This window comes from Brachionichthys hirsutus, chromosome 11, assembly GCF_040956055.1.
Source record: "Brachionichthys hirsutus isolate HB-005 chromosome 11, CSIRO-AGI_Bhir_v1, whole genome shotgun sequence".
Taxonomy (NCBI): domain Eukaryota; kingdom Metazoa; phylum Chordata; class Actinopteri; order Lophiiformes; family Brachionichthyidae; genus Brachionichthys; species Brachionichthys hirsutus.
The window spans coordinates 9,268,300-9,294,151 of record NC_090907.1 but is presented as its reverse complement, the minus strand read 5'-3'; the positions used below and the strand labels follow the sequence as shown (position 1 = coordinate 9,294,151).

Sequence of the window (25,852 nt, the reverse complement as noted above, 5' to 3'; positions counted from 1 at the left end):
GTTTTATCAATGTCTTAAATTGAATAACACTTAAGAACTAGCACAACAATTTCAAAAAGATAGAACAGAGAAATGTGTTCATTGATTTTATGTTTAAGTGAATTTTTAATATGATTATTTATGAACGCAGCCTGATGTCTGTTGTTAAGGCTTGGAAATTACCCCCGGAACCACGGTATTCCTACTACAGGAATAGTGTAAAGTCAATTGATTCATAAACATTTTATCCCCACTATTGTACAAGAATCAGGTTTGTAAAAAAGATGGTGAAACATATATTACTATTTTCTTCCAAAAGATGGTATATGAAAGAAGTTAGTGTGATTCAGGGTTAGGGTTCTGAGCCCTCCACCCTTCACCCGTAAATTGGGTTTTCTATGTTAAAATTAAGTGTTTTTTACTGACACCATTTGAGCAGTTTTTGTGTAACCCTGCTACAGAGGACTTTATTTCCCATGTAAACGTCACACGGTCGACTCGACGTGAACACGGAACATCGGATCCTTCACCAGCGGGACAAGACCGGACGTTTATTTCAGACGGACCAAAACATTTGTCTTGCGTTGACGTGGAAGTGTCCGTGTAGAATGGCTGACTGTAGAGCCGAAATATCAACTGATAGTTCTTTGGCACCGAACCAAAATGTGCAGCCACAACTCAATAATCCACTGTCAAGAAAGCTCAATAAAATACTGGAGACGAGACTGGATAATGACAAGGTAAACTGGAAGACGTTAGCTTATTGCTAGCTAGCGAGCGTTCGCTAAATCTGCATGGTAGTTGCTTAAATCTGGGAATATTTTAGATTTTTTAAGCAATATTGTCGTGTTCCTGGTAATAGTTGGTTTAGTGGAACGAAATTGTCACTCACTGTGTGTGTTGTGTTTTTAGGCACCATCAAAACACAAATTGATTTCTAATTCGCGATGTTAACTTTTTCCTGCCGTCATTCAGTATGGCTAGGGCCGCTTGGCTTTTGTGAATCAGAATCAGAAGGTGTTTATTGCCATTGTCAGTGAGGGTTCACAGACTAGGAATGTTTCTCGGTGAAGTTGTGCTACATCTAACAGTAATGAGAAAATACAAAAAAAAACATACAAGTACAGACACATCACAAAACAGCAGCAGCAGGAGTGGATACACAGATGTGTATTAGCAGCTTTAAAACTAGTGTAATCACGCAGTGCAAATAGAACAGTGCAAGTTATCAGTTACGAATGTTCAAGAGACAGAATTAATTATTGTTTGTGAGTCTTATAGCCGAGGGGAAGAAGCTGTTCTTGTGGCGGGAGGTTCTGTTTTCCATCCCAAAACAGTTATCTAGCAAACAAAACAGTAAGCGAACGTCTTCATTCCACATAGTCCGGACGGACCAGAACCTCCCGCCTGAGGGGAGAGGGTCAAAAAGTCCGTGTCCAGGTTGAGAAGGGTCATCTGTGATCCGACCTGCACGCCTCCGAGTCCTGGAGACGTACAGGTCCCGGAGCGATGGCAGCTTGCAGCCGATCACCTTCTCCGCAGCGCGTACAATGCGTGACGTTAGATTATACTCTTTAGAAGCAGTTTTCCATCCCAAAACAGTTATCTAGCAAACAAAACAGTAAGCGAACGTCTTCATTCCACATAGTTCTGGCAGTACAAGTTTATGTTTGTTACGACCGGCCCACATAACGTTATGTATTTGTGTGCATTCAGGAGATGCTGGAGGCATTGAAGGCGCTCTCTGTGTTCTTCACCGAGAACAGTCTGCGCACCAGGAGAAACCTCCGCGGTGACATCGAGAGAAGGAGCCTGACGATTAACGAGGAGTTCGCTCGAATATTTAAGGACGTAAAAGAGGTAGCGTTCAGATGGGTTTCAAATAACACGTATAAAAATGTAACCATGTGACATGTGAAATTATTATTATTAAAGTATTTTATATTCACATGGACACATTGTTGTTTGGGCAGGCACCTTTTTATGTTGTCTCCATCAGTAGAAATCTTGTCACTCCTCGTAGACACACTTGTGTTTTTAATGCAGATCAGAATATTTGAATTACCGGATGCAGTTCAAGTTCCAGAGATTAATATGGAGTTATAAAGTTAAGGATATGCATAGTATTTTTGGAAGATTACTCTGGATCTGTTTCAGCCGTGTTGTGATTGGTATTTGTCATTATTCCATAGGAGCTTGAAAGTGTTAACGAAGATGTCCAGGCCATGAGTACATGTTGTGAAGAAATGACCGATAGATTAAAGGTATGTGGTTTTATGTGCAGTATAATGATTTGTTAAAGCTTAATTATTAGCTGATGATTTTGGATGCGTTGGTTGACATATAATAGGACTTAAAAACGTAATAATGATAATATTATTATTATTGTTTCAAATAAAAGCAAATCTTTTTAAGGCATTTATTTGAACATGGAATTCTTCTTCCATCAGGCTGCTAAGGAGCAAACTCAAGACCTCATAGTGAAAACCAACAAGCTGCAGGCAGAAAAGTGAGTTTGTTGATTGTCTGGGTCGTTTTTTTCCAAGAGTTGATGAGGTCTGGGGCCAAGTTCCGACCATCTGGGACTGAAATGTTTCTTTCTGTTCCGACTCAAACGCTACTTTTAAATTTCAATTAATTTGACTGTATTTTTACGTAGGTAATTACCATCTCTGCTATAACCTGGTACAATGCATCGCTTCTTAGTGGTTAATGTTAAATTGTACACTGTCCCTGTATAAATAAAAATAAAAAGAGTCTCAGGCTGAATAACCAGTACAAGTAATAGAAAGGCAGGAGAAGAGACTTGTAGTCGGAGGTCGATTCAGTTTGCCCTTTTTTACATATATATGTGTGTGTGTGTGTGTGGATATATGGATTTATTCATGTATCCACACACATTTGACTTTAGCTGCTTACCTTTCCATTGGATTAAACAATGCAGTCTTGTTGAAGAGTTGATTTTGACATTTAATTGTGAGACTCAACTTTAATCTATCATTGCAACAACACAAGCGTTGATGTCATCCTGAAAATCCAAATGTTCATTTCAGAATGTGAGGGAGTAATAAGATGGAAACTTTCTTGAACATGAAGTTCAAAGAAATCTCAGTCAGCCATTTCATAAGGCTGCGAGCCAATTTCATCACACGTCACTGGCTTACGTGATGAAAGGCATCTTTGTCAGTTCAAAGCTGGACATATTGCTCTCCATGTCTTCCTTTCACAGAGTAATTACCCAATCTCTGTCCTCGGTAATCAAAGCGCATGACAGGAATAACATAGTGCACTTTGCAATGGGCTCAAACTTTAGTGCACACCTTGCTTAAAACGTGACCTTGTTTAAAATGGCACTTTCTGCTTTTTAAGTAGTAGCCTCTGTTAAGTTTGAAGGGATTCACATACTTTATTACAACTAAACCAAAACAATTACATTGCCTAACAGTAATTTTAGATATTTGCACAAATAAAGTTATGATGCACCAATTAAAGGACTAAAATGTTGAGTAGATTGCTGCACGATTTCTTTGTTGTGGGGGCAGGAGGAGTTAGTAGGAAGCATTTATATTTTTAAGAGCAGTAATGAGGGCGATGAATATCTCTCCTGTGGTTAATTATTTCCATTAAAAGGATTGCAGTAATCATTGCTGTAGAATTCTATGTCTTCTGTGTTGTTTGACCTCAAGATACAATATTTGTTTACACGGAGTCGCTCCCTATTCTTATTGAGGCCAGTCTATTACGTCTGGAAAGCAGTCCATCAGCATGTTCTTCTGTTTATGTTCTTGCAAAGAAATGTGCTGACAGCACAAATGAAGGCTCATTAGATATGCAGATCCAGCATCGACGTGCTGCCCACTAGCATGAAGAGTCACGACTAGACTCACCCGGCTGCTCCTCTCGGACTACTGATGGGATTTTTACTGATGTTGTTTGTTTTGTCTTCATTGAAATATTGACACAAACATTCATCAGAGTATTTATTAATTTGGCTAACAGACTGTTGAAGGGTTTTTGAAAGTGAACCGCCGGACCGCTCCTGTTTGCTGATTGCTGGGGGCTGGGTTGGGATTCATTACTGTCTGCAGGCGGCGGTGACCTTGGTGCTCAGTGACCTTGTGAGGTGACGCAGAAGCAGGGGCACAGGCGATGATTATATTTCTGGCATTTGTGATGTACTACTGCAATTTGATGCTCTGCTGGCACGGATTCAAGACCTCCTCGATGGAGGGGTGACACTGAGAAGGGAACGTATGAGCTGCAAGCCAACAGTGAATAAGAGTGATCATAAATCCTGTTACTTTTAGCAAGGGGGGGGGGGGGGGTGGTCATGTGGAAGGTTGGTTGATGGAGATCTTAAAGGAATGATGCTCTGATCCTGCTGTTTTTCTACATAGTGATCCCATTTGAATTTGCTGAAACACAATGACCCCCCCCCCCCCCAGCCAGACGGGACAGTGTCTCCATGCTTGTCTTTGACCTTGTCTTAGCAGTTTTATTTCAGAAGGGCTGCCAGAGAAAGTATGCAGTCGAGCTGTCAAGCTGCCCCCCCCCCCCAGCCACCCCACATTCAGCCCACTGAACCACAACACTGTTGGTCAGATCCATTTTAGGGTCGCTCAACCCTCTGCAGTGTCAAGTCTGTCTTTTTTAAAGATGATTCTGTTGACAGTTATTATAGCCGTAACACATTCGCAGTTTAATCTAGCATTTGTGGTTTTTGGGGCCGTTCAGCTGCGGCTGTGCGATTGCGTTCGAAGCCCTACCGATGCGCCTGATATGTATTTAGCCAGCAGACGAGGCCTGTCCAGGACTGTTTGTTCTCTTATCGGCGCTGTGTCATTTGTCAGCTTTAATGAAATGGAAAGGAGCAGCAGATCGCTGCCAAAGCAAAGGTGAAAGAGGCGTGCCAACGGAAGCAGATGACCTGTGTTTGTCTGCCGGCTTTCAGGCGTGCCACTCTTTTGTTTTGGCCCGGTGGTGTTCAAAAATGCTGTCAGCAAGACGAGTAAATAGGTGTTGTGTGTTGTTCCAGAATGACAAGTAACGCTACCCACCTGCCCCCCCCCCCCCACTGTGTGATCTTCGGTTTAGCGGGACATGTCATCAGCCGAACAAGTTGAGACTTCTCCCGAGCTGTGAACTGTGCTACCTCTGATCGGCCCGATCGGATTATCAACCAGCACTAATCATTTACCGTTTTTCAAAGTGGGAAATAAAATGTGTCGTTTTTATTCCCCCCCCCCCCACCCTTATTTATAAAACTCATAAATGATAATGGCCATATCCATGTAGAGTAAAACAAGTTGACGGTGTAAGTTTGGTGGCAGGCCTGCATTGTCTTTTGCGTGTTAAATGTCATTTGAGCTGGACTGGACTAGTCTGCAACATCAGACTATTCCACTCAAACTAGACATGAGTGATAAAGAATAGTGTCTTTTTTTTGTGAATTTCCGATAAATAAATCAAAAGAAAAGCCTTACGAAGATTCACTGTTGTTTTTATTTTATTGCCCAGGAATTTTGGGAGGAAGTTTCAGCACACACATAAATAGATAAAAAAAACAAACTAAATGTTTCACACATTGCAACTTCTTTTCATCCCATCGTGTAACGTTACGTAACCGTTATCTAAAAGAAGTTTGACTGTTGCCATTCTTTTGGAGAAGAAGACATCCTGCAGTTCATTTTTCTGTGAACTACCTCGCTGGCTCTCTGGTATTCAGTAATTGCAGTCTGAGAAGAATCTATCATGTTCTGACAGCGTCAAATTATTCAGCTGCTCCACTGTTCCCTCGCCATCCACAGCTTTGCTGCAACAGTTCCCATAATCCACTTCTCCTCACCTTGTACCGACGTGTGTATTCCGTTGTAATTGACTTCCCAGGGTAACCGGTTTTATTTCCTTGAGGCCTGGACTTGAGAAAGTGGGAACAATTCTTATCTTCCTTGCAGTTTGACATCTGACAAAAGGGACTCTCTGCCGGTCTCCCATGGAGTTCAACACGTCCATAAAAGTATTACATTACAAATACTTGTTTGACTCTTAGACGAGTGAGTCATTTAAATCAACTCAAACTCTTTGAACATAAATGGACTTGAAGGTGTGGTTGTGAATGTTACATGTGACAAGAGCGATAAGGCTCATGAAGCCTTTCTGACTTCTAGGACCATCGGATGTCCAGTAGATTTTTAACGCAGCATGTGGGGACTTTTTGTTCCTGGTAATGTTCTGCACATACTGTATGTCGTTCTCCGTTTGTGACTCCTGTAAAAGGAATAAAGCAAAAGTTGGATGTTAGAAATTCCACCTGGACACCACAGCAGAGCACGATCCCGTCTTACATAAATGGACTTATTAGTAATAAAGCATATTGTTGAAACAACTACCGTGTAGCCCCTCACTCTGCCCCATGTTATTACATTAGTATTGCTCGTGTGTTGTGTGAAGACAAGCGTGCTCTCAAGGAAGAAACGTATCTAATTATAATCCAGTCAGTTGAATTCCTGTCCTCATTAGCATAGCTTTTTTTCATGTTTATATATCACCTTAATCATGGTGAAATGTCAGGAAGCCTTTTATTTTAATTTGCAATCTCTCCGTGAGCGTGATGTGCATTTATGCTCGGTTTGGTTTTGTCAGTATGCAGAATGCACATTTACACCCGTCTTTAATGAAGTGCAGTAAAATCCCGACACACTAAACACAACAAAAAGGCAAAGACGCCTCCAACTCCAGCTGGGCTATGAACTACCGGTAGTGAATCATAGAACCGATTTACGGCCATTTACTCTCCGCTGGCTGAGCTCCAGTAATAGTTGTGTGAGAGACAACGTTGGGTTCTTCTCTACCGGAACAAGCTGGTGATTTACTGGGCCGGCCTCGCTTTCACAGAGCGGGCTGAGAACGTAGAGGAGCTGGTTTGGATAGAGCGATGGGGGGGGGGGGGGGGGGCTCGACAGAGTTCCCTGTTTGACTGGGGCGGTTGCCATAGTCACTATTGTGTTGAGACACTTAAAGTGACACAGAGTCATTGCTCTGCTCCTGTTGATAGTGACAAAATCTGGCCACCATTTGGCTCTGAATTTGTTTAGTTTCTCTCATCTCCATATGTCTGTCATCTCCTCCCTGCTGACCTTGATGTCTCTAGTCTGAGCCCCCACACACCCCCCCACCCCTTCCCGCCATCCCACCCAGTTCACCCACAGCAAACGTGTGGAGTCTGACTGCCATCTCCTGTACGACAGCAAACATTACAGCTTGTTGACAACATGCACTTTTAAAAATAAATAATTAATAAAATCACACAACTTTGTATTCCACTCTGGCAGGTCGTACGATTATATTGTGCTGAATGATGAAGAACAGAAGCACAAAAATCAGAAAGCTTAATTATGACAAGAGAAATCATGTGACAAAACATCACAAAGAGAAAATAAGTATTTCTACAAATATTAATATGCCAGGGAGAGAAATGCTAACATTTATTTTCCCCCTCAGTCACGGCCTGGAGGTGAGAGCCCAGGTTGCTCAGGCTTTTCTCGCCAAGTTCCAGCTGACTAACGAAGAAATAGCCACACTGCGGGGTTCTCGGGACGCACCCATTTCTGAGGTATTCTCCATTTTAGCGTATTCTAATGCATTCAGTCATGAGAATAATATTTTAATCCACATTCAAAGCAGGGTGGGTTTGATATCAGATACGAACTAGAAAAGCACTCAGAGAGCGCAGACCTCCGCCGAGCAGCTCCTTCCCCTCCTAATTGGATTTACACTGTCCACATGGTGATCTGGATCGTCATCAAAAGGTTCTAAGTTGTTCTTGGTATCTTTATTCACCAACTACGAAAAGTAAAAGTGAATCAGAGTTGATTTACAGTTTTTTGAATCCATAAATGGTTTTTCAATGTTAAAATGTAATATATTTTGCTGACTCCATTCTGGATACGATCCGAATGAAATTCGGTGGAGAGAGAGAGATCCTCGCCCAATGTATTAAAATCACGACCCTCCCCAGCACTTTTTATATTTTGCAATCTGCTCTTCGTGCTATAAGCAGCCCTGATGAATCTAAAAAAAAAAGCAATGTTTACCTTGGATATAATTATGATATTCACAGAAATAATTAATTGGCACGTACAATAAGGCAAATCCTTCGCCGTCTGCTCCATCAGCGCTGCTTGATGATTCGCCAGTGCTGTCTGGGACCCATCCTAATTCATCCATTAATGTTTATCCAATTTCCCAGCATTTCTTTGAGGCTCTCAGCCGAGTGAAGCGCATCCACGAGGATGTGAAAATTCTCCTGCGAACCCACCAGCAAACTGCAGGGTAGGTTGTTCCCCTCAGAGCCACTCTGTGCTCTACTTTCTTTTCTTTTTGCAGTGATTCTGTTCTTCTTGTTATTTTCATGGTATTTGCTTTCACCCTGAATAGTAAGAGCAGGCAATAAAGGGGAAAACTAAATATTCAGTTATGTACTGCTGTTGGTGATCTGACACTAAGGCTATGGGTATGTAATATGTGGTATTGGCTTCCATGCTTGTTTCAGGTTAGAGATCATGGAGCAGATGGCCGTGTTACAGGAGACGTCATATGAGCAGCTCTACCGCTGGGCTCAGAGTGAGTGCCGCACACGGTGCTAAGACAATGATCACACCACATTATGCAACGTCCCCGAACTTAACCGAAGATAACTTGGTCGACAACTGTGCTGTTTTGAGGGAAACTTTGCTGATTGGACTTTTTTTGCCGAAAGAATGCCAGAAGCCAAACCTTCAGCGTAGCCATGTGATTTGTCGTTCATATCAAAATGGAAAATCGTTTAGAAAGCTCACTGTGTAAGTATAAAATAGCAAAATATTACCGGTAGTGCAAAAGTAATTACCTCCGGCGAGGCGGAGGTTATGTAATCGCCGGCGTTTGTTTGTCTGTCCGGCACGATAACTCAATAAAGTATGCACGGATCTGAATGAAATTGTCAGGAAATGTTGGGAATGTTACCAGGAACAGATGATCCAGAAGAGATCTTGGATTCTGGATCACTTCAGTTGCATTGCAGTCAATGGAGCTTCAACATTTGTTCCTCAATATCTCAGTTGATTATTATAATTAACCGATGTTTATAGAATTTGACTCAGTCATGTAGGGTGGGGGCGTCTATCTCACCAACGAATTCCATCTGGATCTGATCCAGAATGACGTTAGGAAAAAAAATATAAAAATTTTACATGAAGAAAAACCCATTTAGAGGTGAAAAAATCAGTAAAAAATACACATCACATCTGATTCACTTTTACTTTTCATGTTTGGTGTCTAAAGATACCAAGAAAAATGTTGAGCATTTTGGTGAGGACATTTTAGGAGAAACGGTTTCCCTGTTTGTTGTTTGTTTGTTTGAAAACTGATTTCTTGGTCCAAACTTGTCCAGAAAGGGAGATGACTAATGTTCTCCCCGTGTCTGCGTGGGTTCTCTCCGGGTTCTACTGTGTCTGTGTGTCCTGCGATGAACTGTCAGCTTGTCCGGGGTGTGCCCCGCCTCTCGCCCGTAGACTGCTGGGCTCGGCTCCAGCACGACCCGCGACCCGTTATAACAGACGAAGCGGTTCAGAAGATGAATGAATGAACGGTTGGTTAGTTGAATCCATTTTCTCAATAAACTTCTCATCCTTCCTTCTTCCCTCAAAGACGAGTGCAGAGGACTGACCCAGGAGACCTGTGATATCAGCCCCGTGTTGACGCGAGCCATGGAGGCCCTGCAGGACCGACCCGTCCTTTACAAGTAACATACAAACACAATGAACATTAACAAACTGCATTTTTCCAACATGGCGGTGTTACAGCCTGTGGGGGTGGTTTGAGATTTTACAGTGTCTGACTCCCTTTTCAAGGCATCCCATAATATACATAGTATGATGTGTCCCTTAATTTATTGTCCCCCACATCCCAGTCAGTCTTCATGAACACACAATCATAAGGAACCAGTAATCCTGTGGGACATGCACCTGATTCTGCTCCTGAACGAACACCAAGTAGTCCAGTTAGGAGGGGGATGTTTTTAGGTGTCGGGACAAGCGCCGGCTCAGACAGGAAACACATTCATAAAGAAGATGGACAAAGGCACTAAGAGCTGATAGCTATGAAAATGAATAGCACAAAGGAATGCCTGGCTCCACAGGTTTCCTGGAGTTTAATCTGAGTTTAACTTTGCCCCTAAAACATTCTCGCACAGTTTCATGGAAACTCATCCTTCTATCTGTCTGAATTCCCAGAGGAGCACCTATCTCCAGTCCCCACAAAGTCTCCAAGGTCATTTCTTGTCTTTGGATGTTGGGACTGAGAGCGTGGAGCCCAGAGTTCCAGGAATCTCACTTCAGAACTGTCTCATGTTTAGTCTGCCACAAAAGGCTGTCACCGCCAAGTAATCACAACAACCTCAGAATCTTTCCTTTTGGAAACGCTGCCTGCATTGTTGATGTGAACCCAACCTCCGATACTCTGTCTGCATGAAAACCGTTCACAGGAGGCTTGAGTGCTCAATGTTGCTGCGTCTCTCCTGCGTTTGCTCAGGTACACGCTGGATGAGTTTGGAACTGCACGCAGATGTGCGGTGGTACGAGGCTTCATCGACGCTCTCACCCGCGGAGGACCGGGAGGAACTCCCCGCCCTATAGAGATGCATTCACACGACCCCATGAGGTACATCTCTGATCCAGAATGGCGCTGTTCCCTGCAATTTCCTTACCTGGGGAAATGTAGGAGTGCATTTTGATTGCTTTTGAATTTATGTGCCATGGTCAGATTTGAATTAGCTTATCAGAAAACAGAGAAATACATGACGTGTTTTCTAGCTATATCCTCCTGAGATCCAGCCATTTAGCATGTCCTCTGTAGTGGACATTTGTCCAGCCATTTAGCATGTCCTCTGTAGTGGACATTTGTCCATTACAGAGGACATGCTAACTGGCAGGCTGGGTCTCAGGAGTTTAAATAAAAAATATGAATTGACTCCAATTCCTCAAATACATGCACCCCCCCCTCTCCTGAGTATATATTTAATTGAAAAGTATTCTATTGTGTCATTATGAATGGCATCCTTCCTAAATCCATTAGACTTTGTTCCGACCTCTGAGATTCTTAACCTTTTAAACTCAATTCAAGAGGATGTTGTGTGATGTTTCAGAGTCTATCTGCGCTTCCTGTCGTACCACATCCTCTTCCCTCCTCATCCTCCCCCTCCTCCTCCTCCTCCTCCTCTGCCTAGGAGCCAAATGGGAGTTTTTCTCAGAATACCAGCCACGTTTGGAACAGAAAATCACCTCCATTTTAGAGGAAGCATTGGCAATTCTGAGAACATTGGGTTCTTTATCAACCCCCTATGTTTTCACTCTAACTCACAAACACACTCACACTCACACACACACACACACACAAAGAGGTTTTCACGTGATAATCAAAGTTTATTTTTGCAGTTTTCCAACATTACGTAACACCAAAGCCACGTGTATAATGTTTATCTCTGTGGAGTAAATCACTCAACATGGGACGGTAACATCAACCTTTGGGTTGGTTTGTTTTGTTCACCCAGACTGTTTGTTTCTCCTGCAGGTATGTTGGAGACATGCTGGCCTGGCTGCACCAAGCCACCGCCTCAGAGCAAGAGCATCTAGAAGCTCTGCTGAAACAAGTTACTCTGAAAGGTAGGATACGTCCTCCATGATATTTATTTACACAATGAGAAGTGAGCCCGTCATGGGGGGGGTGCCAGTTTGCCTTTATTTGTTTGTTTTGTTGTTTTTTTATCTTTTGGGTCCGTAAAGTAATTGAAGAGATAAAATACAGGAATGACTCCTGTCAGTCATTTAGTTCAGGTTCAGCATAATTCAGAAACTGTTTTTTTTTTTAAATACAAAACTTAAACACAAAATCTTTGCTGCAGTGACGCTCTTTGTTATTAAAGGGTTTTCTTTTCTTTTTTGGTCTCTTTCTTTTATTACACGTTGGACTTGTAATTTTCCAGAGAAGATCTCATACACGGGTGAATATTTTTTTTCCTGAAACTTTTTTTCAAACTAAAGGTACCGAAGAGGTGTCTGTTGCTATATTTTTTATTACCTCTGCCGAGGCGGGGGTTATGTAATCACTAGTGTTTGTCTGTCCATCTGTTAGCAAGATAACTCAAAAGGTTCTGGACAGATATTGATACTGTAAATGTTACCTGGAACAGAGGATTACAATTTGGTGATGATCCAGGAGATCCTGGATTCTGGATCAGTTTGAAATTTTCTTTACCAATGCAGTCAATGGAGCTTCAAAATGTGTTCCTCAAGATCTCAGTTGATTATCGAACGATGTTTATGGAATTTTACACAGTCATGTCATGTAGGGTGGGGGCCACTATCTCACCATCAAATTTTATCTGTATTGGATTAAAAAATATTTAATTTTAACATTGAAAACTCCATTTACGGATTCACAAATCTGTTATAAATACGCATCAACTCCAATAAACTTTTACTTTTCGTGGGTGGTGTATAAAGATACCAAGAACAATTTAGAACCTTTTGTTGATGATCCAGATCACCATGTGGACGGTATAAATCCAACTAGGAAGGGAATGAGCTGCTTGGCGAAGGTCTGCACTCTCTGAGTGCTTTTCTAGTTCATCCTGATTGACTAATTCTTTATTATTTTATCCTAATTAATTTTCTTCAGGTTTCACGACAGCTAAGAATGCAAAGCAAAGCAAGCCGTCAGCCGTGACCAGTGTTTGCTCTTCGGCCTTCTCTTTTATGGTTCTAGTGTTGTACAGCATTTTGAGTTGGGGTTATTGCTACCTGAATCTGAACAATTTAAAAAAATGTAGTAAATGATGAGTAATTTAGCAGAAGAGTGGAGGATTGAGGAAGGAACGTTGTGACCTTATGATATACCCAGTTTGTTATAGCACATACGTATAATAGCCTTTCTCTTGGGTTAGATGTGGAAGACAACATGCAGGAGGTGGTGGGACACATCACTGAAGGCGTTTGCAGGCCTCTGAAAGTGAGTGGCCAAATGTATTTGAGAAGCCATTTGGGAACCGTGCAGAACATACGGGGTTCTGTCATGTTCTGTACTCATGCCGTGTGTCATGGATCCATTCCCTAAGGTTCGGATAGAACAGGTGATTGTGGCCGAGCCAGGCGCCGTCCTGCTTTATAAGCTGTCCAACCTGCTCAAGTTCTACCACCACACTGTGAGGTATTTAACATCACAACAATTTGCTGTAACAAATAACAGCAAATGTTCATTGACAATTATTCAGTTAAAGCAGACGGAAAACAAATGTCTGTAAGTTGAGTACAATCCAGTTTAAGAATTAGGAATTTAAGAATCACTTTCGGTGCTACGAGTGTCTGCTATATTTAGACATTGTGTTTATGTTAATTATTAGAAAAGAAAATCAGTCCAACTTTACTAAACCTCCTGTTGTGTTTTTGTCCAGCTCTGTCATTGGCACCAGTGCAGCTTCTCTACTCATCACTATGGAAGAAATGCACTTCCTCAGCAAAAAGATGTTCTTCAACAGCCTGAGCCTTCATGCAAGCAGACTCATGGACAAGGTACAGCACGAGTGGGACGCGATCCATCTCGGCAAACGCTACCACCGCATCAGGTGCACGATCAATGGAGCCTTGGTTTTAAGATGCGGATGGTTCACAATCTTATTTCTCCAGGCATGTTTTATTTTGTCACATCGCGATTTCAAAGATAATGTGGATATTCCTGAAGTGTTGAAAAGGTACCAGCTGCCTGAAAAAAGAAAAAACACACACACCAAAGTTGTTGTTATTTAGTTAACTGACCCCCCCAGATACACACCAGCACAAGCAGGAGCTCTTCCACAGAAGATGCTGACTGTGTCTTGATCAATAACGGTTACGACAATTGTCCCTGTAGCTCGGTGTTAATAAAATGGAGGCCCTCTGGGTTTAGCTGTCAATTCCAGCTAATACCAGGAACTCGGGTTTCTCATAATTCCCTCTGTTAGGTGGTCAAAGGTGGGCGGGCTCGCTTTCTTCTTTTCATCCAGAGCTCAATGAAATCAAAATGCTCTTCATTAAAAAAAAACCTCTTGTGTCTCTGAACATGCTGAGTCTCAGGGAAGCAGCGGGAAGCGGTGGTATATATTCGGTCTGTCGCGCTGCTCATTAGGGACGTTCAATGCTCCAGTAATGTTATTAGAGCTACTTGTCTCGATGGCGGCTGCATCCCACTTACATTATTTCTCTGCCAGGATAAGTTTGTACTTTTGCTCCATCTACTAATGCTTTCCCCTGATCGTTCCCTGGCAGGTGGAGCTGCCTCCTGCAGATCTGGGACCGACTGCCTCCCTTACTCAGACTCTCTCCCTCCTCAGGGAGGTGCTGGCCTCCCATGACTCATCGGTGGTTCCTCTGGATGCCAGACAGGCTGACTTTGCTCAGGTAAACTAGTATAATCAGACCGCAGGCAAACTCATCTCCTTTTTAAAAATAATAATATATAATATGGTTTCACGCTTGGCTATATTGTAGTAGATATTATTTCTTTCTTTCTTTTTTACCCAGGAAAATTTCCCATAGAGCTTGGTTTGTTAGAACATTAATGCAGCATAAAAAAAAAGTTGTCTAAGATCTGTGGCTGGTTAATGAAGTGAAATTAACATTGAGTTTCTCTCGCCATCGTAATCCTCCTTGTTTCTGTGCATATGATGAATCATTTCTCCAAAGCAACAGTGTGCACTTTTGTCCTTAATCGACTGTCCTGTCCTCCTTTGTGGTTTCCAGGTGCTTTCGTGCATCTTGGATCCCCTCCTGCAGCTGTGCACCGTGTCAGCCAGTAACCTCGGCACTGCTGACATGGCCAGCTACATGGTCAACTCCCTGTATGTCATGAAAACCACACTGGCCCTGTTTGAGTTCACCGACAAGAGGCTCGAGATGCTCGAGTTCCAGGTCTGCCGAAACCTTCGACTGTTTTCTGCAAATTAGAGCTACATCTGTATTTATAGTTTTCAGTTAGCTGTTCATATTTAATTACGGCTAGTCGAGGGCGTAAATCTAGTGACAGCACTCCTCACCTCTGTTGGACATTGAAACAGTGATGCCGTTAACATAAGCTGTGCGTAGGCGTATCGTTCATTAGACAGTTAATATGTTCGTCACGTGGGAAACCCATCGAGCGCTGATCTTTTATAGAAATGTAATTTACTGTCCCACAGAAGGCTGTGTGTCATGCATTGTTGTTCCTGTTTAAATGCACCATATACGTTCCTCTATTTTTAGCACGTCTTTCGTAAGCGAGCGCCTCAGAGAGCTCCTGTGGAAGTTTCATTATGGATAGCATGGTGGTTCTCAATTTAACACGCTGCGGGACTGGAGCGGATTTTAAGCTGCTCTCTCCCACGTCCCCCAGATCGAGGCTCACCTTGACACCCTGATCAATGAGCAGGCGTCTTACGTCCTGACCAGAGCTGGACTGAGTTGCATCTACAACTGTGTCCAGCAGCACAGCGCGGAACAGGTGGAGCACTTAACTAACTACACATTGACATGAACTCAGTCATGCACTCACAACTGCGGACCTTTTCTCTCATCTCTCCCATTGAACTCCCTAATGTTCCTCTTTTAGGCTTTTATTTCTTTTTACACTCGTCCACCTCTTTGGGCTTTATAACAGCCATCACTATGGTTACCACATGACCAGGGCTTAATAGCATTTCTATCAGATTTGTCTGAATAAGAAAGGAGCACAGGGAAGCAGATCATAGGATGCTCTCCAGAAGTGGTGCAAATGAGAGCCATTATGACCTGAAGTCTTCCTACATCGGTGGCACACTTTGCCAGCTGGCTCGGCTGTGAACCATAGTTATGGGCTACCATTCAGGTCCGAAACCCCGGTTCGCCCTGCTGCTTGACGCAATGCCCAATCAGGAGCTGTCACTCGTCCACAGACGCGTGGCTCCTCTGGTGGCCTGGCTGGTTTTCTTTAATTATGCCGCTGTTTGGAGAGTCGTTGCCATTTCAGGCTCTCTTAAGTCGAAAGCCTCCCTGATGTCATTGGCTGACAATGATCAAGCAGATTATTTTTATACGTGCCAGGATTACTTCAGTATCAGTTTAACACACTCTCTCTCTCTCTCTCTCTCTCTCCTGTAAATGTCTGGGATGAATCAGTTTAACATGACAGAAACTAGAAACTGATTTAAGCTATATGCTTCTCTATTTACTATCAGATTATTTTGAAGGCTCCTGGTATATTAACCTGATCTCCATGAAGTCTCTCCAGCTGCGGCACCGTAGCTCTGACCAAGCTATATACTGCTTTTACTGTTATTCAGTTATTTGCAAAGTTAAGTGTTTTATTTTACACCCTAAAAATGTCATCAATATGTCTCTTACTGAGATGAATATACTCTTGGTACCATCATCAGTATATGAATCCTATTATTAGCTCTGCAACAATCCAAAGAGGTGTTTAAAACCAACATTCAGCCATTTAAAACGAATTCATCTTCATTATAGTGGACTCAGTGTAATTTAATTCATTCAGTCGTCGTAGTGTTTGATGTTACAAAATGTCCCTGAAGTCGTTTAGCAGCTGAAAATGTTCCATCTCGTAATTATGCGTCAATGCGATTAACACGCGTAGCTAACTCTCGTATTGTAATGTGTTTCTAAATGTAAACAACAAAGACAAACGACATGAATTCTCCTTTTCACTACTGCAGACCTGAATGAATGTGATGTTTGTGTCATCCAACCTTCAGCTGAATTCTAAGCAGACGTCCTTTTCTGTCTCAGGGTCCTCTGTCCCTCTTTCCCAGCATGGACAGCTCCTCTGTGAATGCAGCGATGGTGAGCTGCACTCATGTATTAATAAAGCAACATTTGCTTTATTGGGAGCAATCAATCACTTTCTTTCCGGGATTCTTTAATAGGTCCAGTTTGATCGCTACTTGTCGTCGCCTGACACACTTGTGATGCCGCAGCTCAACTTCCTGCTTAGTGCAGCCATCAAGTGAGTTCCTGTCCTTATTGTTGATAGTTCCCTCCGTTCATGCAGGCAGCAATCAGCCGTTTTAACATCATGTAATTGTTTAAAATTTCAAAGAGCATTATTAAGTGGGATTAAAAATAGGAGCGGGGACCTATTTGTGCTCTACATACAATAAGATCATTACTGCACCCCAAACAAAACACTCGACTCCACGTACGGTGACTTCGGATGCTAAATTTGCTAAAGCCGCCAACCCACGGAGCGAGACGATGACAGAATGGGTCTGCAGCACGGCCTGTGTTTGTCTTATTGATCAGAAAATACATGCTCTTAGCTCAGTGCAGCTGCTACATTGAAGCACTTTCTATGAGTCACGTTTACTGGGAAGTGCAGCATTTCTGAGGAGCACTCTGTACCTCAGGTTAATGTTCTCTATTAATGGACATGGGAGGCCTGATGGGCAGGACGCCATTAATTAGCTCCTGGTCCATTTCTTACTTACACCCGTTCCTTGAAATCATTCCTGCTCGTCGTCTTTCTCTCTGTTGCTCAAGTCTGTTTCTCTGTTCACCCCAGATACACCAAATCGTCAATGAGCACTCTGAAAGCACTCACTGACTGCACAAATAATGGGAACGCACATTTAGATTTCACCTTTCTGGTTCGTGCACTGTAACTGGGGTGGATTATGATGTTGCACGCAGCCCGGTGATTCTCTTGTGGGCCAATTAAAAAGCATAAACCTCAAGAGCCTTCGGTCGGATACACCGGAGGCGCTCCCAGCTTGTCCTTGAGCTCTGCAAGCCCAAATGACAGATCCTTCACTCGGGCTCCACCACAAGAAATAATCGATGTATCTCTTTCTCTTTCTCCGTTATGTGGATCTTCTTATAGGAATATATTCATTTACACTCAGTAGGAGAATTAAGTGCTAAACAAAATCAGTCTCTCTTTTTTTTATGCTTCATTAGACTTATGCATTCAAGTATTTTCTTGTTTGAATTCATTATTTGGGCTTTTAAATGTTGTTAGCGATGTTGCAAGTGAAGCTCAAAGTCCAAAAATAATTGTAACCAGTTCTTTCACCTTATGATAGTGAATTTTATTTAAATATGGATGCTAGCTACACTTGACGCTTGTGCATTAATGCTGTGATATGTATCGACGGCATTGTGCACCGCATACAGCTGGTCATTGTTTTGACACAGTGGTCACTGAGGGGGAAATAATAATTGGGACAAATTCTTCCTCATGGCTGACTTATTTCAGCTTTTTGTCAGTGCCTAATTGCAACAAAGCTCCATTTTCCTGATTTAGAATCAAAGCATTCTAATTGTTAAGGCTGATTCTCGACGGCTTCTGCTTTTGCCAGTATGAAAATCTGTGGACTTCTGTTTGTGCAGGGAGCAGATATTCCGCCAGTCCACCGAACTGGTGTGCAGAGCGTATGAGGAAGTTTATGCAGCGCTGTTCAGCCCAGCTAATGCCTACAAAGACCCAGAGAACCTGGTACCAAGATCACCCAAGCAGGTTCAGACCTTGCTGTCCTGAGAGAGACACCTGCCCTGCCTGGTGGATTTCCAAAACACAGGACTAGTCCCAGCGACAGCCTGCAGGTTATTTAAAGAGCTATATCATTTACAGTATAATATTACAAATGTATATAATAAAAGTTTGTGTGGGTTTTTGTGTGGGGTGGGTGGAAATTGCGATTGTGGGTTCCGACATATCCTCCAGTGGACAAGGAGGAAAGACTAGGTCTGTACTGTAGGTCTCATTGCTTCTGCCTGTTGCCATTCCATTTACTCATTTGGTTGTCAAGATTTCTGTCAAAATTATTAAACATTAAATAAAACAAAGTCTGAATGAAGAGTTTTTTTTCTTATTTTAATACACCTTAAAGTAGTAATTTAATATTCAGCCACAATGCCAAGAAGACCCTCAGCATATTTACCACAGTCTGTCTGTTGTGAACCTTTTTAGATTTTTTAAGTTGTTAGAATAAAATATTGGGAAATTCTCTCACCATCTCGTTTGAGATTTAAAAATGCTAATATAATCCCGAGTCCAGACATGTTTCAATTTGCATAAAGTCTACATTTAAATTAAACCAAGGCCATGTAAAAAAATAAAAAACATGAAGTCATGTGAGGCGGATAATTTATTCGCCATTAGGACAAAAATTAAGATCCATATTTTTCTAATAGGCTGGCATGAATCATCTTTCTCACTTTGTCTTGCCATTTGAACTACATGCACCGTAGAAAGGAGATAGCTACTACTATGGGCCTGTCTGAATACATATGCATAGGCAACATGCATGGAGAGTGCATAGGGTGACTCACATCTCGGCTTCCTTCCAACCATCCATCCATCATCTTCCACTTGTCCGAGGAGGGATTACGAGATGTACTCTGTCCAGACCAGGAGATTACACAGCTCTACATCACAGACAGACGATACTTCCTGCTCAGTTCCCTCTTTACCACAACATTCTAGTAAAAAAGGAAAACCTGGTTAGCTCACCTTTTCATCACTCCATTCCATTTTACCTTTGCCTGTGTAAGATCCGGAGTTACTCCTTCAGTTGGTGTAGCAACTCACCCCCAACAGAGGGTGCAGTCCAGATTTCAGCCTGTTGACTTGTTCCCTTCTAATGATAAGTTTTTAAATATTCACACTGGCTTTAAGACGGGGCAGATTTTCCCCATATCTTTTTATACTCCTTTCAAATCACAGGGGGGGAGGAAAGACATAACAAAGATTTGATTTCACATGAATAATCGTCAACTTTCATTGATTCCACCGAATCCTCAAGATATTGACGCCTAAAGTAGTCAGATAATACTAATAGTTTGGTATTTTTGAACTCCACAGAAAGTCAAGTCCACAGGGATTAACAGACAGGCGAGTTTATGATGTCATATTTGTGAAACCCTTACATCGCTCAGTCTGCATAATTCCCTCTAATGATCCACTGAAGCATTAAAGTAAGTGGGAATGGAACTGGTCTGTTATTCTGCTACCTGACAACAAGTGTCATGGCAGCAGGCCTGAACTTGGCCATACAGTGAGTCCCAGGATTTCCCTAGCCCGCAAGAAGTTACTCAGATGTCACTGGCTAGGACATTTAGTCCTAGGGATAATTGCAATACCACAAACTTCAGCATCTGGAGTTCCCAAGTCCTTTAAATAGACTCAAACGCTCTTCTTCAGTTCTGCTGGCCTCGGATACGATCCGAGTCCTTGAGTGTTTTTTTACTCTGAACTTTTTAAGGCTAAGCCGGGTGAGGTTTTAGAGTAGAGATATAAACGTATGGCTCATGTGACATGATGCACACCTCTTTTTTGGGGGAGGAACATACATGCAGACATGCACAGTCAGATGGTCGCTGCATTAATGAGCTGGGGCGTGGATTCACTTAGAAGCAGGTAGTGGTGAGCAGGGTGGCAAACATTCGTCTCATCATCCGCTCCATATGACGGCGTTGACCAAGCCTACGCCTGCATGAAGCATGAGATCAAGGATCTGGGTTAAGAGATGAGGCATGCATGCAGCATTAAGTTTTATTTTAACCTCTCACTGCTCCGACTGCTGATTAGAATCGATCCAAAGCTGACCGCTTGAATCTGATCTTCTGGCTCAATTGAGACATTGAAAGGAAAATGAGTCAAACAAATGCAGGCCTGTCTCACTGTCTCACTGCCCACTTGCTGAACTACTCTCTCTCTCTCCTTGTTCATGCCTGGAGATATTAGGTGTTGCTTCTTCGCCTTGAATCACCACCTCTGCAAAGGATTTGATAACAAGTTGGACAAGAGCAATGATGCCTTTGTGTCCTAAAGCAGGAGAAAAGCTGGAAGAATGCAGTAAGCACTAGCAGCTGTCCATAGCGTGTCAATAATTGAGGCCTGTCTAAAATAGTCAATGATAATCCTGTGACTAACGCATTCCATGTGTCACTAAAAATAAACGTGCGTGACATGACTTTCACATTCCGTTGGGAAGAAGTCTCACATTTTAACAAAGGGAGTATACAAGCAACATTTGTATACTTTATCAGCTGCATTGATTCTGTTCAGTGTTTGCTTATTTGAAATGTAGTACCAGCATCGCATTTTTAACAAGTTGGGACAGGGGCAACAAAAGACCGAGAAAGCTGCGGAACGCTTACTCCGACGTGATTGGAGCATTCCTCAGGTAAACGGGTTCATTTGTAACAGGGCGATGGTGTCATGACTGCGTCTGAAAGAGGCGTCCTACAAAAGGGGCAGTCATTAATCACACCGTTCAACACATCATAGTATAAAGGAAATTACATGAGACAATGATAATTAATGTGCATGGATAATTTAGTTCTCAAAACGTTCTTGGTTTTGGTTTTCTAGTAAGTCTACCACAAGCCAGTCAAATATCTTAACCACCTGAAGCACTATTAAAGATACCACCAAAATATGTTGCCTACAAAACCATATACTCTAAGAGTGTTATATGAATAATTAGCATGACACTTAATTGGGTATCTATGCCAAAAACCGACTTAGAACCATTTTAGAGGTTGCTAGAGCCTGTCCCAGCTGGATACGGGCGAGAGGTGTGGTACACCCGGGATGCATCGCCAGCTCATTGCGGGAACTATTTAAATCAGGTGCATCAAAATGTTCATTTGGATCCAAACCGAAATTGTTCAGGGTCATGGAAATTCTTATAAATGTGCGATTTTTAGGCCCGAGCGCCTTTTTAGTTTTGTATTGTTCCTTGAGAAATGAAAGAAAATGTTCAATCAGTTGGGTATCTTGAAATGTTAACGGCAAAAACATGCATCCACCCACCCTTTTTTTTGGGGGGGGGGGGGGGGGGAACTTTGCTGAAATTCTGTCAATTACCATCAAGTGCTGTCTCATCAGTGTTTTACTGTTATTATTTTCTCAGTCAGAGACAGAAACTGCTGTGCTGATTGTGTGGAAAGCGTGAACAAATGATTTTGTTCAGACAAACATAACAGCATCATCTGCATACATGAAGAACCCTGTTCATGATGCGATGGCTGCTTTCATCGTATTCTTGATACAGTTCTGTTAAATGTTAATTTCTCCAACAGTCCTGGCTTTTAACTACAGCCTTCAAAAGCACTTCAGAACAACACAATAATAATAAAATACACGTTTCCTTTCCAACATCTTTTAAACGCATTACCTGATAAAATAAAGGTAAAAAAATAAAAACTAATTATGATCGACGAGTGAAGAGTGAAAAAAACTCAAAACATCCTGGGAATATGGGAAAAGCACGATCTTTGTCTCTGCTGATATTCCTGGTTCTTAATCTGCTCATGCAGATAATCTGTCTGATAGGAAATTGTCAAGAAACTTCAAAGAGAAATGCAGCATTTCTGCAGCTTGTGAATGTGACACATAAGATTTATAAATTATTAATGCACGACCATCTGGCATTCACGAAATCGACAGGCATACTCCCCGTCCGACCAGATGCATGGCCAGGCGGCCCGATAAACAAAAGCACATCACAGACACTAGCAGCGCAGCGTTTAGTTAGTTGTGGGTTGGGCGGAAAGAGCGGAGGTGACTGGCCAAAGATCGGCCAATGATGTAGCTGCCTTGCCCTCATGTGCTTGGAAAAGGCTGGACCCCCCCCCCCATGGTGCCCCAGAATCCAGTATATGGCGTGTGGCTGCGATACTCCATTGTGTAAGCTTTTTCTCCCAACATGTTTACCCTCACCGGCATGAACACTTTGTACAGAACCCAGAACCCAACAAAAGTGTGCTCGGCGATTTGTTTCATTAATGATGCTCCACGCCGTCGCCGTGAAACGAAATCTCTTGCTGTTTGTTTCTCCGCGTGAAGCCTGACGTCTTTGAGTAGCGTGAACGAGAACACTTTAAAAGGGAACTGATAAAAAAAAAAAACAGAGTGTGACCCAGATTTAGTTGGAAATGTGTTCTTACTAGATCTGCTCATTGTCTGCCACAGGTCATGTGCATTTGACTGTGATTTATTTATTTATCCCCCCCCCCACCCCATCCTTTTTAAAGATTGCCTGGCCTGATGTGTGAAAAGAGAACAAGAACATGTAACAAATTGACCATGGCGAATCCCACATGCTGTCAATCATCAATCATTACTCACACGGGCAGCGACCGTCTCCGCTCCCAGGGTTCTGAATGGGGCCATGTTGTGCTCTTCTTCAAGGCACGGTCCCATGACTCCCATCCTGTGGCAAAGAAACGATCTCTAGCTGTGTGTGTGTGTGCTGAAAACCCAGAAATTATATGGATGAGGGTTGTTCTTGTGGCGTGGGTCATGACCACCAAGCTGGTCACACACACTTTCATGTGTGTCTGCTCAGGGACCATAAACAAACGCCTGCGTGAGCCGGGATGCCAGGATGCCTGCAAGGGGATTCGATGATAGGAGGCACAGTTCCGGCCAAAGCTGGCAGCATCCGCTCTGGGGCTGCACGCCATCACTGTAGTTCTATAGGTTAGGGTGGAATGTCCTCGTCTCATCCTCGCATCAATTTGACTGCATTTGTATATTTATGATGAAAGGATGAAGTCCATCGCTTCTATGTACTCATAGTATTGAATAAAAAAAAAAAATCATTGGTACTTTAACTATTTGGTATTTTTGGTTCATAGAGTGACAAAACATATGCGTTCTTCATTTATTACAGCCTTTTAGGAGTTCTAAAATCCACAAGATTTGAGCTGATAATATATATGTTCTACAGTTACCTACAGAATCATTTATTTTTGTGTTTCAGGTGTTTTTCTCTCAAAGAGGAGCGATTGCATTAATACGGAGACAGAGTGGGTTGCTGTGTGCGATGCGGTGGGTGGTTGCACAGGAACGGCACCAGAGGCCTGAGAGGGGAAGGAGCGAGCCCCGGTTACTGAGTAACCCGGAGCAGCAGTCCCATACTCACCTTTCCCCTAATAGCCCTTCACCTTCCGAACCACGTGAAGTGGGCCTGTGTGCTGACTCCCCATAGTGTGCAGTCAAACACACACACACACACACACACACACACACGCTAAGAAAGCTTAGCAAGTGACAGGGAATCACAACACCACACACTTTGGTAGAAGTTTCTCTTGATAGCGGAACAAGCAAAAATAGCCGCAAATTAAATGTGGAATATTTCACCGTGTCGTACCACAAAGTGCCCGGAATGTTCTGTCAGTGATTCTGAGTCAACGCTGCCCTGAGGCTTCTGTTTTCAAACTGACTTTCACACCCTTTTGGACCTGGACACGCAAAGCCTTCAGGTGCCATCAGGTCACGAGTGTGTACGTCGTCAGCCCTCGTAATTTCGCTCTATCCTCTCTCATTAGAAAATCAGCAGATTGAACTTGAAGAATTTTAGATGGAAGCAGCTGACATCAGGATGCAGCCGCCTCGTATGATTTCTTGACCTTAGTTTTTCCGCAATCAAAAGGACCATGAGCCTGAAAACAAAGGACAACTTTGTTTCCAGATGTGACAGATGGATTAGCAATTTGTATTCTGAGCGCATGGCGAGACTGTTAAATTGAATTCACTACGTGCAACTTGTAGTTTGTGGATCTGTCTTGTTCACTTCCTCAGTGTATTTTAGAAGACTAATCTCGGATCATGTCCACAGGCCATCCGCTGAAGCGTTCGCTTTAGGAGACAGACGGCCACGCTTGTTGTGCCGTTGCTGTCAGGTTGGCTGCCTCTCCCTTTTTGAAAGACAAAACCAAATGTCTACCCTCCTAGCCGGGACGTCCAACTGACAGATTGCCGTAATAGTGATACACATCTGACTATTATTGAAGCAAAGAGTCGCTGCATTTCTTTACACCTGCGTTAACTTTACGCAAATGAATATTTGTGGTATTTGATTAATTAAGTATTAATACCTTCTGCCAATCAGCAGAGGCATCAGACAGTTGAAGAGGGCTGGACTTAAACGCCGGCCCCTCACCCAGGCCTACTGGGGACTCGTTGAACGCATCCTCACCAGCGGTGTCACCGTGTGGCGCGGCAACATCACCCTGGCAGAGAGGAAGAAGCTACAGCGGATCATCAAATCTGCAGAGAGGCTCATCGGCGCCATCCTCCCTTCCATGGATACCATCATGTACAAACAGCGCTGCAGGAGAAGGGCCCAGAGCATCTTCAGGGACACGCATGCACCGGCCAGCCCATGCTCTGTTCCAGTGGGTGGACTCAGGTCACGACCTCAGGTACCGCAGGCCTGAGAGCATCAGGCCCGCTTCTACAACAGCTTTCTTCCAGCATGCTGTCAGGCTCGCGGTGCAAGACAGTACCCTATTCCATAACCTGCTCATACGCTGGACAATTACCCTCACACACACACACACAACTGCACAAACATACAGCCCCCACATAAACACACAGCTTCCCCTCCCTTCTCTACACCACCTGCAGCATGTGCAATAAATGAAGAATCTCAGGACATTCCTGCATCTTTATACTGATGTTATACTCTACTGCGTTTTAATTATGACGTACATGCGTATTCTTACATGACTTGCAGCTTTATCTCGTCAGCGTTATATTCTGACTTTGTCCTTTTTCCTTGATTGGCTCAAAGAGACGCGCGCAATAATTCCAATGTGCCTGTTATTTTTTTTACTTAAAATTAAACTTTAAACTTTATTATAAGAAAGCGGTGAGGAGTGGTTGCAATTTACTATTGTCTGTCTTCTTCACTTTAAAATGAGTGAGTCGTCTAATTTTGTTTAAAACAAAATGTATTATTCGGTTGGGTGTTTATTAAAGTTACTCCTTTGAAGTCAGACAAGCTATTTGTGTAGCACGTCGACAGCAATTCAATTTA

General features: G+C 42.8%; 1 protein-coding gene and 1 long non-coding RNA gene across 2 annotated transcripts; both read left to right on the top strand.

The window, feature by feature from the left end:
• The first annotated feature begins 587 nt into the window (after positions 1–587).
• Positions 588–18,831, top strand: cog6 (component of oligomeric golgi complex 6). Its single transcript, XM_068745448.1, has 19 exons — positions 588–719; positions 1,696–1,839; positions 2,172–2,243; positions 2,430–2,488; positions 7,480–7,591; positions 8,228–8,310; positions 8,531–8,601; positions 9,667–9,760; positions 10,549–10,677; positions 11,587–11,678; positions 12,959–13,023; positions 13,130–13,221; positions 13,466–13,583; positions 14,316–14,447; positions 14,790–14,957; positions 15,418–15,525; positions 16,806–16,859; positions 16,943–17,022; positions 18,405–18,831. Exons 1-19 carry the CDS (start codon positions 588–590, stop codon positions 18,550–18,552), a joined length of 1,953 nt encoding a protein of 650 aa, XP_068601549.1. The 3' UTR covers positions 18,553–18,831.
• A 1,552-nt stretch (positions 18,832–20,383) lies between these two features.
• Positions 20,384–23,875, top strand: LOC137901109 (uncharacterized). The gene is made up of 3 exons (XR_011105698.1): positions 20,384–20,433; positions 20,754–20,871; positions 23,789–23,875. It is a non-coding gene; the product is annotated as an uncharacterized lncRNA (long non-coding RNA).
• Positions 23,876–25,852: the final 1,977 nt, after the last annotated feature.

Bases quoted from the DNA above. Each gene is read 5' to 3' on its own strand.
- cog6 (XM_068745448.1), top strand. From the start codon at position 588: ATGGCTGACTGTAGAGCCGAAATATCAACTGATAGTTCTTTGGCACCG. The intron at 10,678-11,586 runs GTACATCTCTGA...TTTCTCCTGCAG, and splicing joins CATTCACACGACCCCATGAG to GTATGTTGGAGACATGCTGG. The intron at 17,023-18,404 runs GTGAGTTCCTGT...CTGTTTGTGCAG, and splicing joins CTGCTTAGTGCAGCCATCAA to GGAGCAGATATTCCGCCAGT.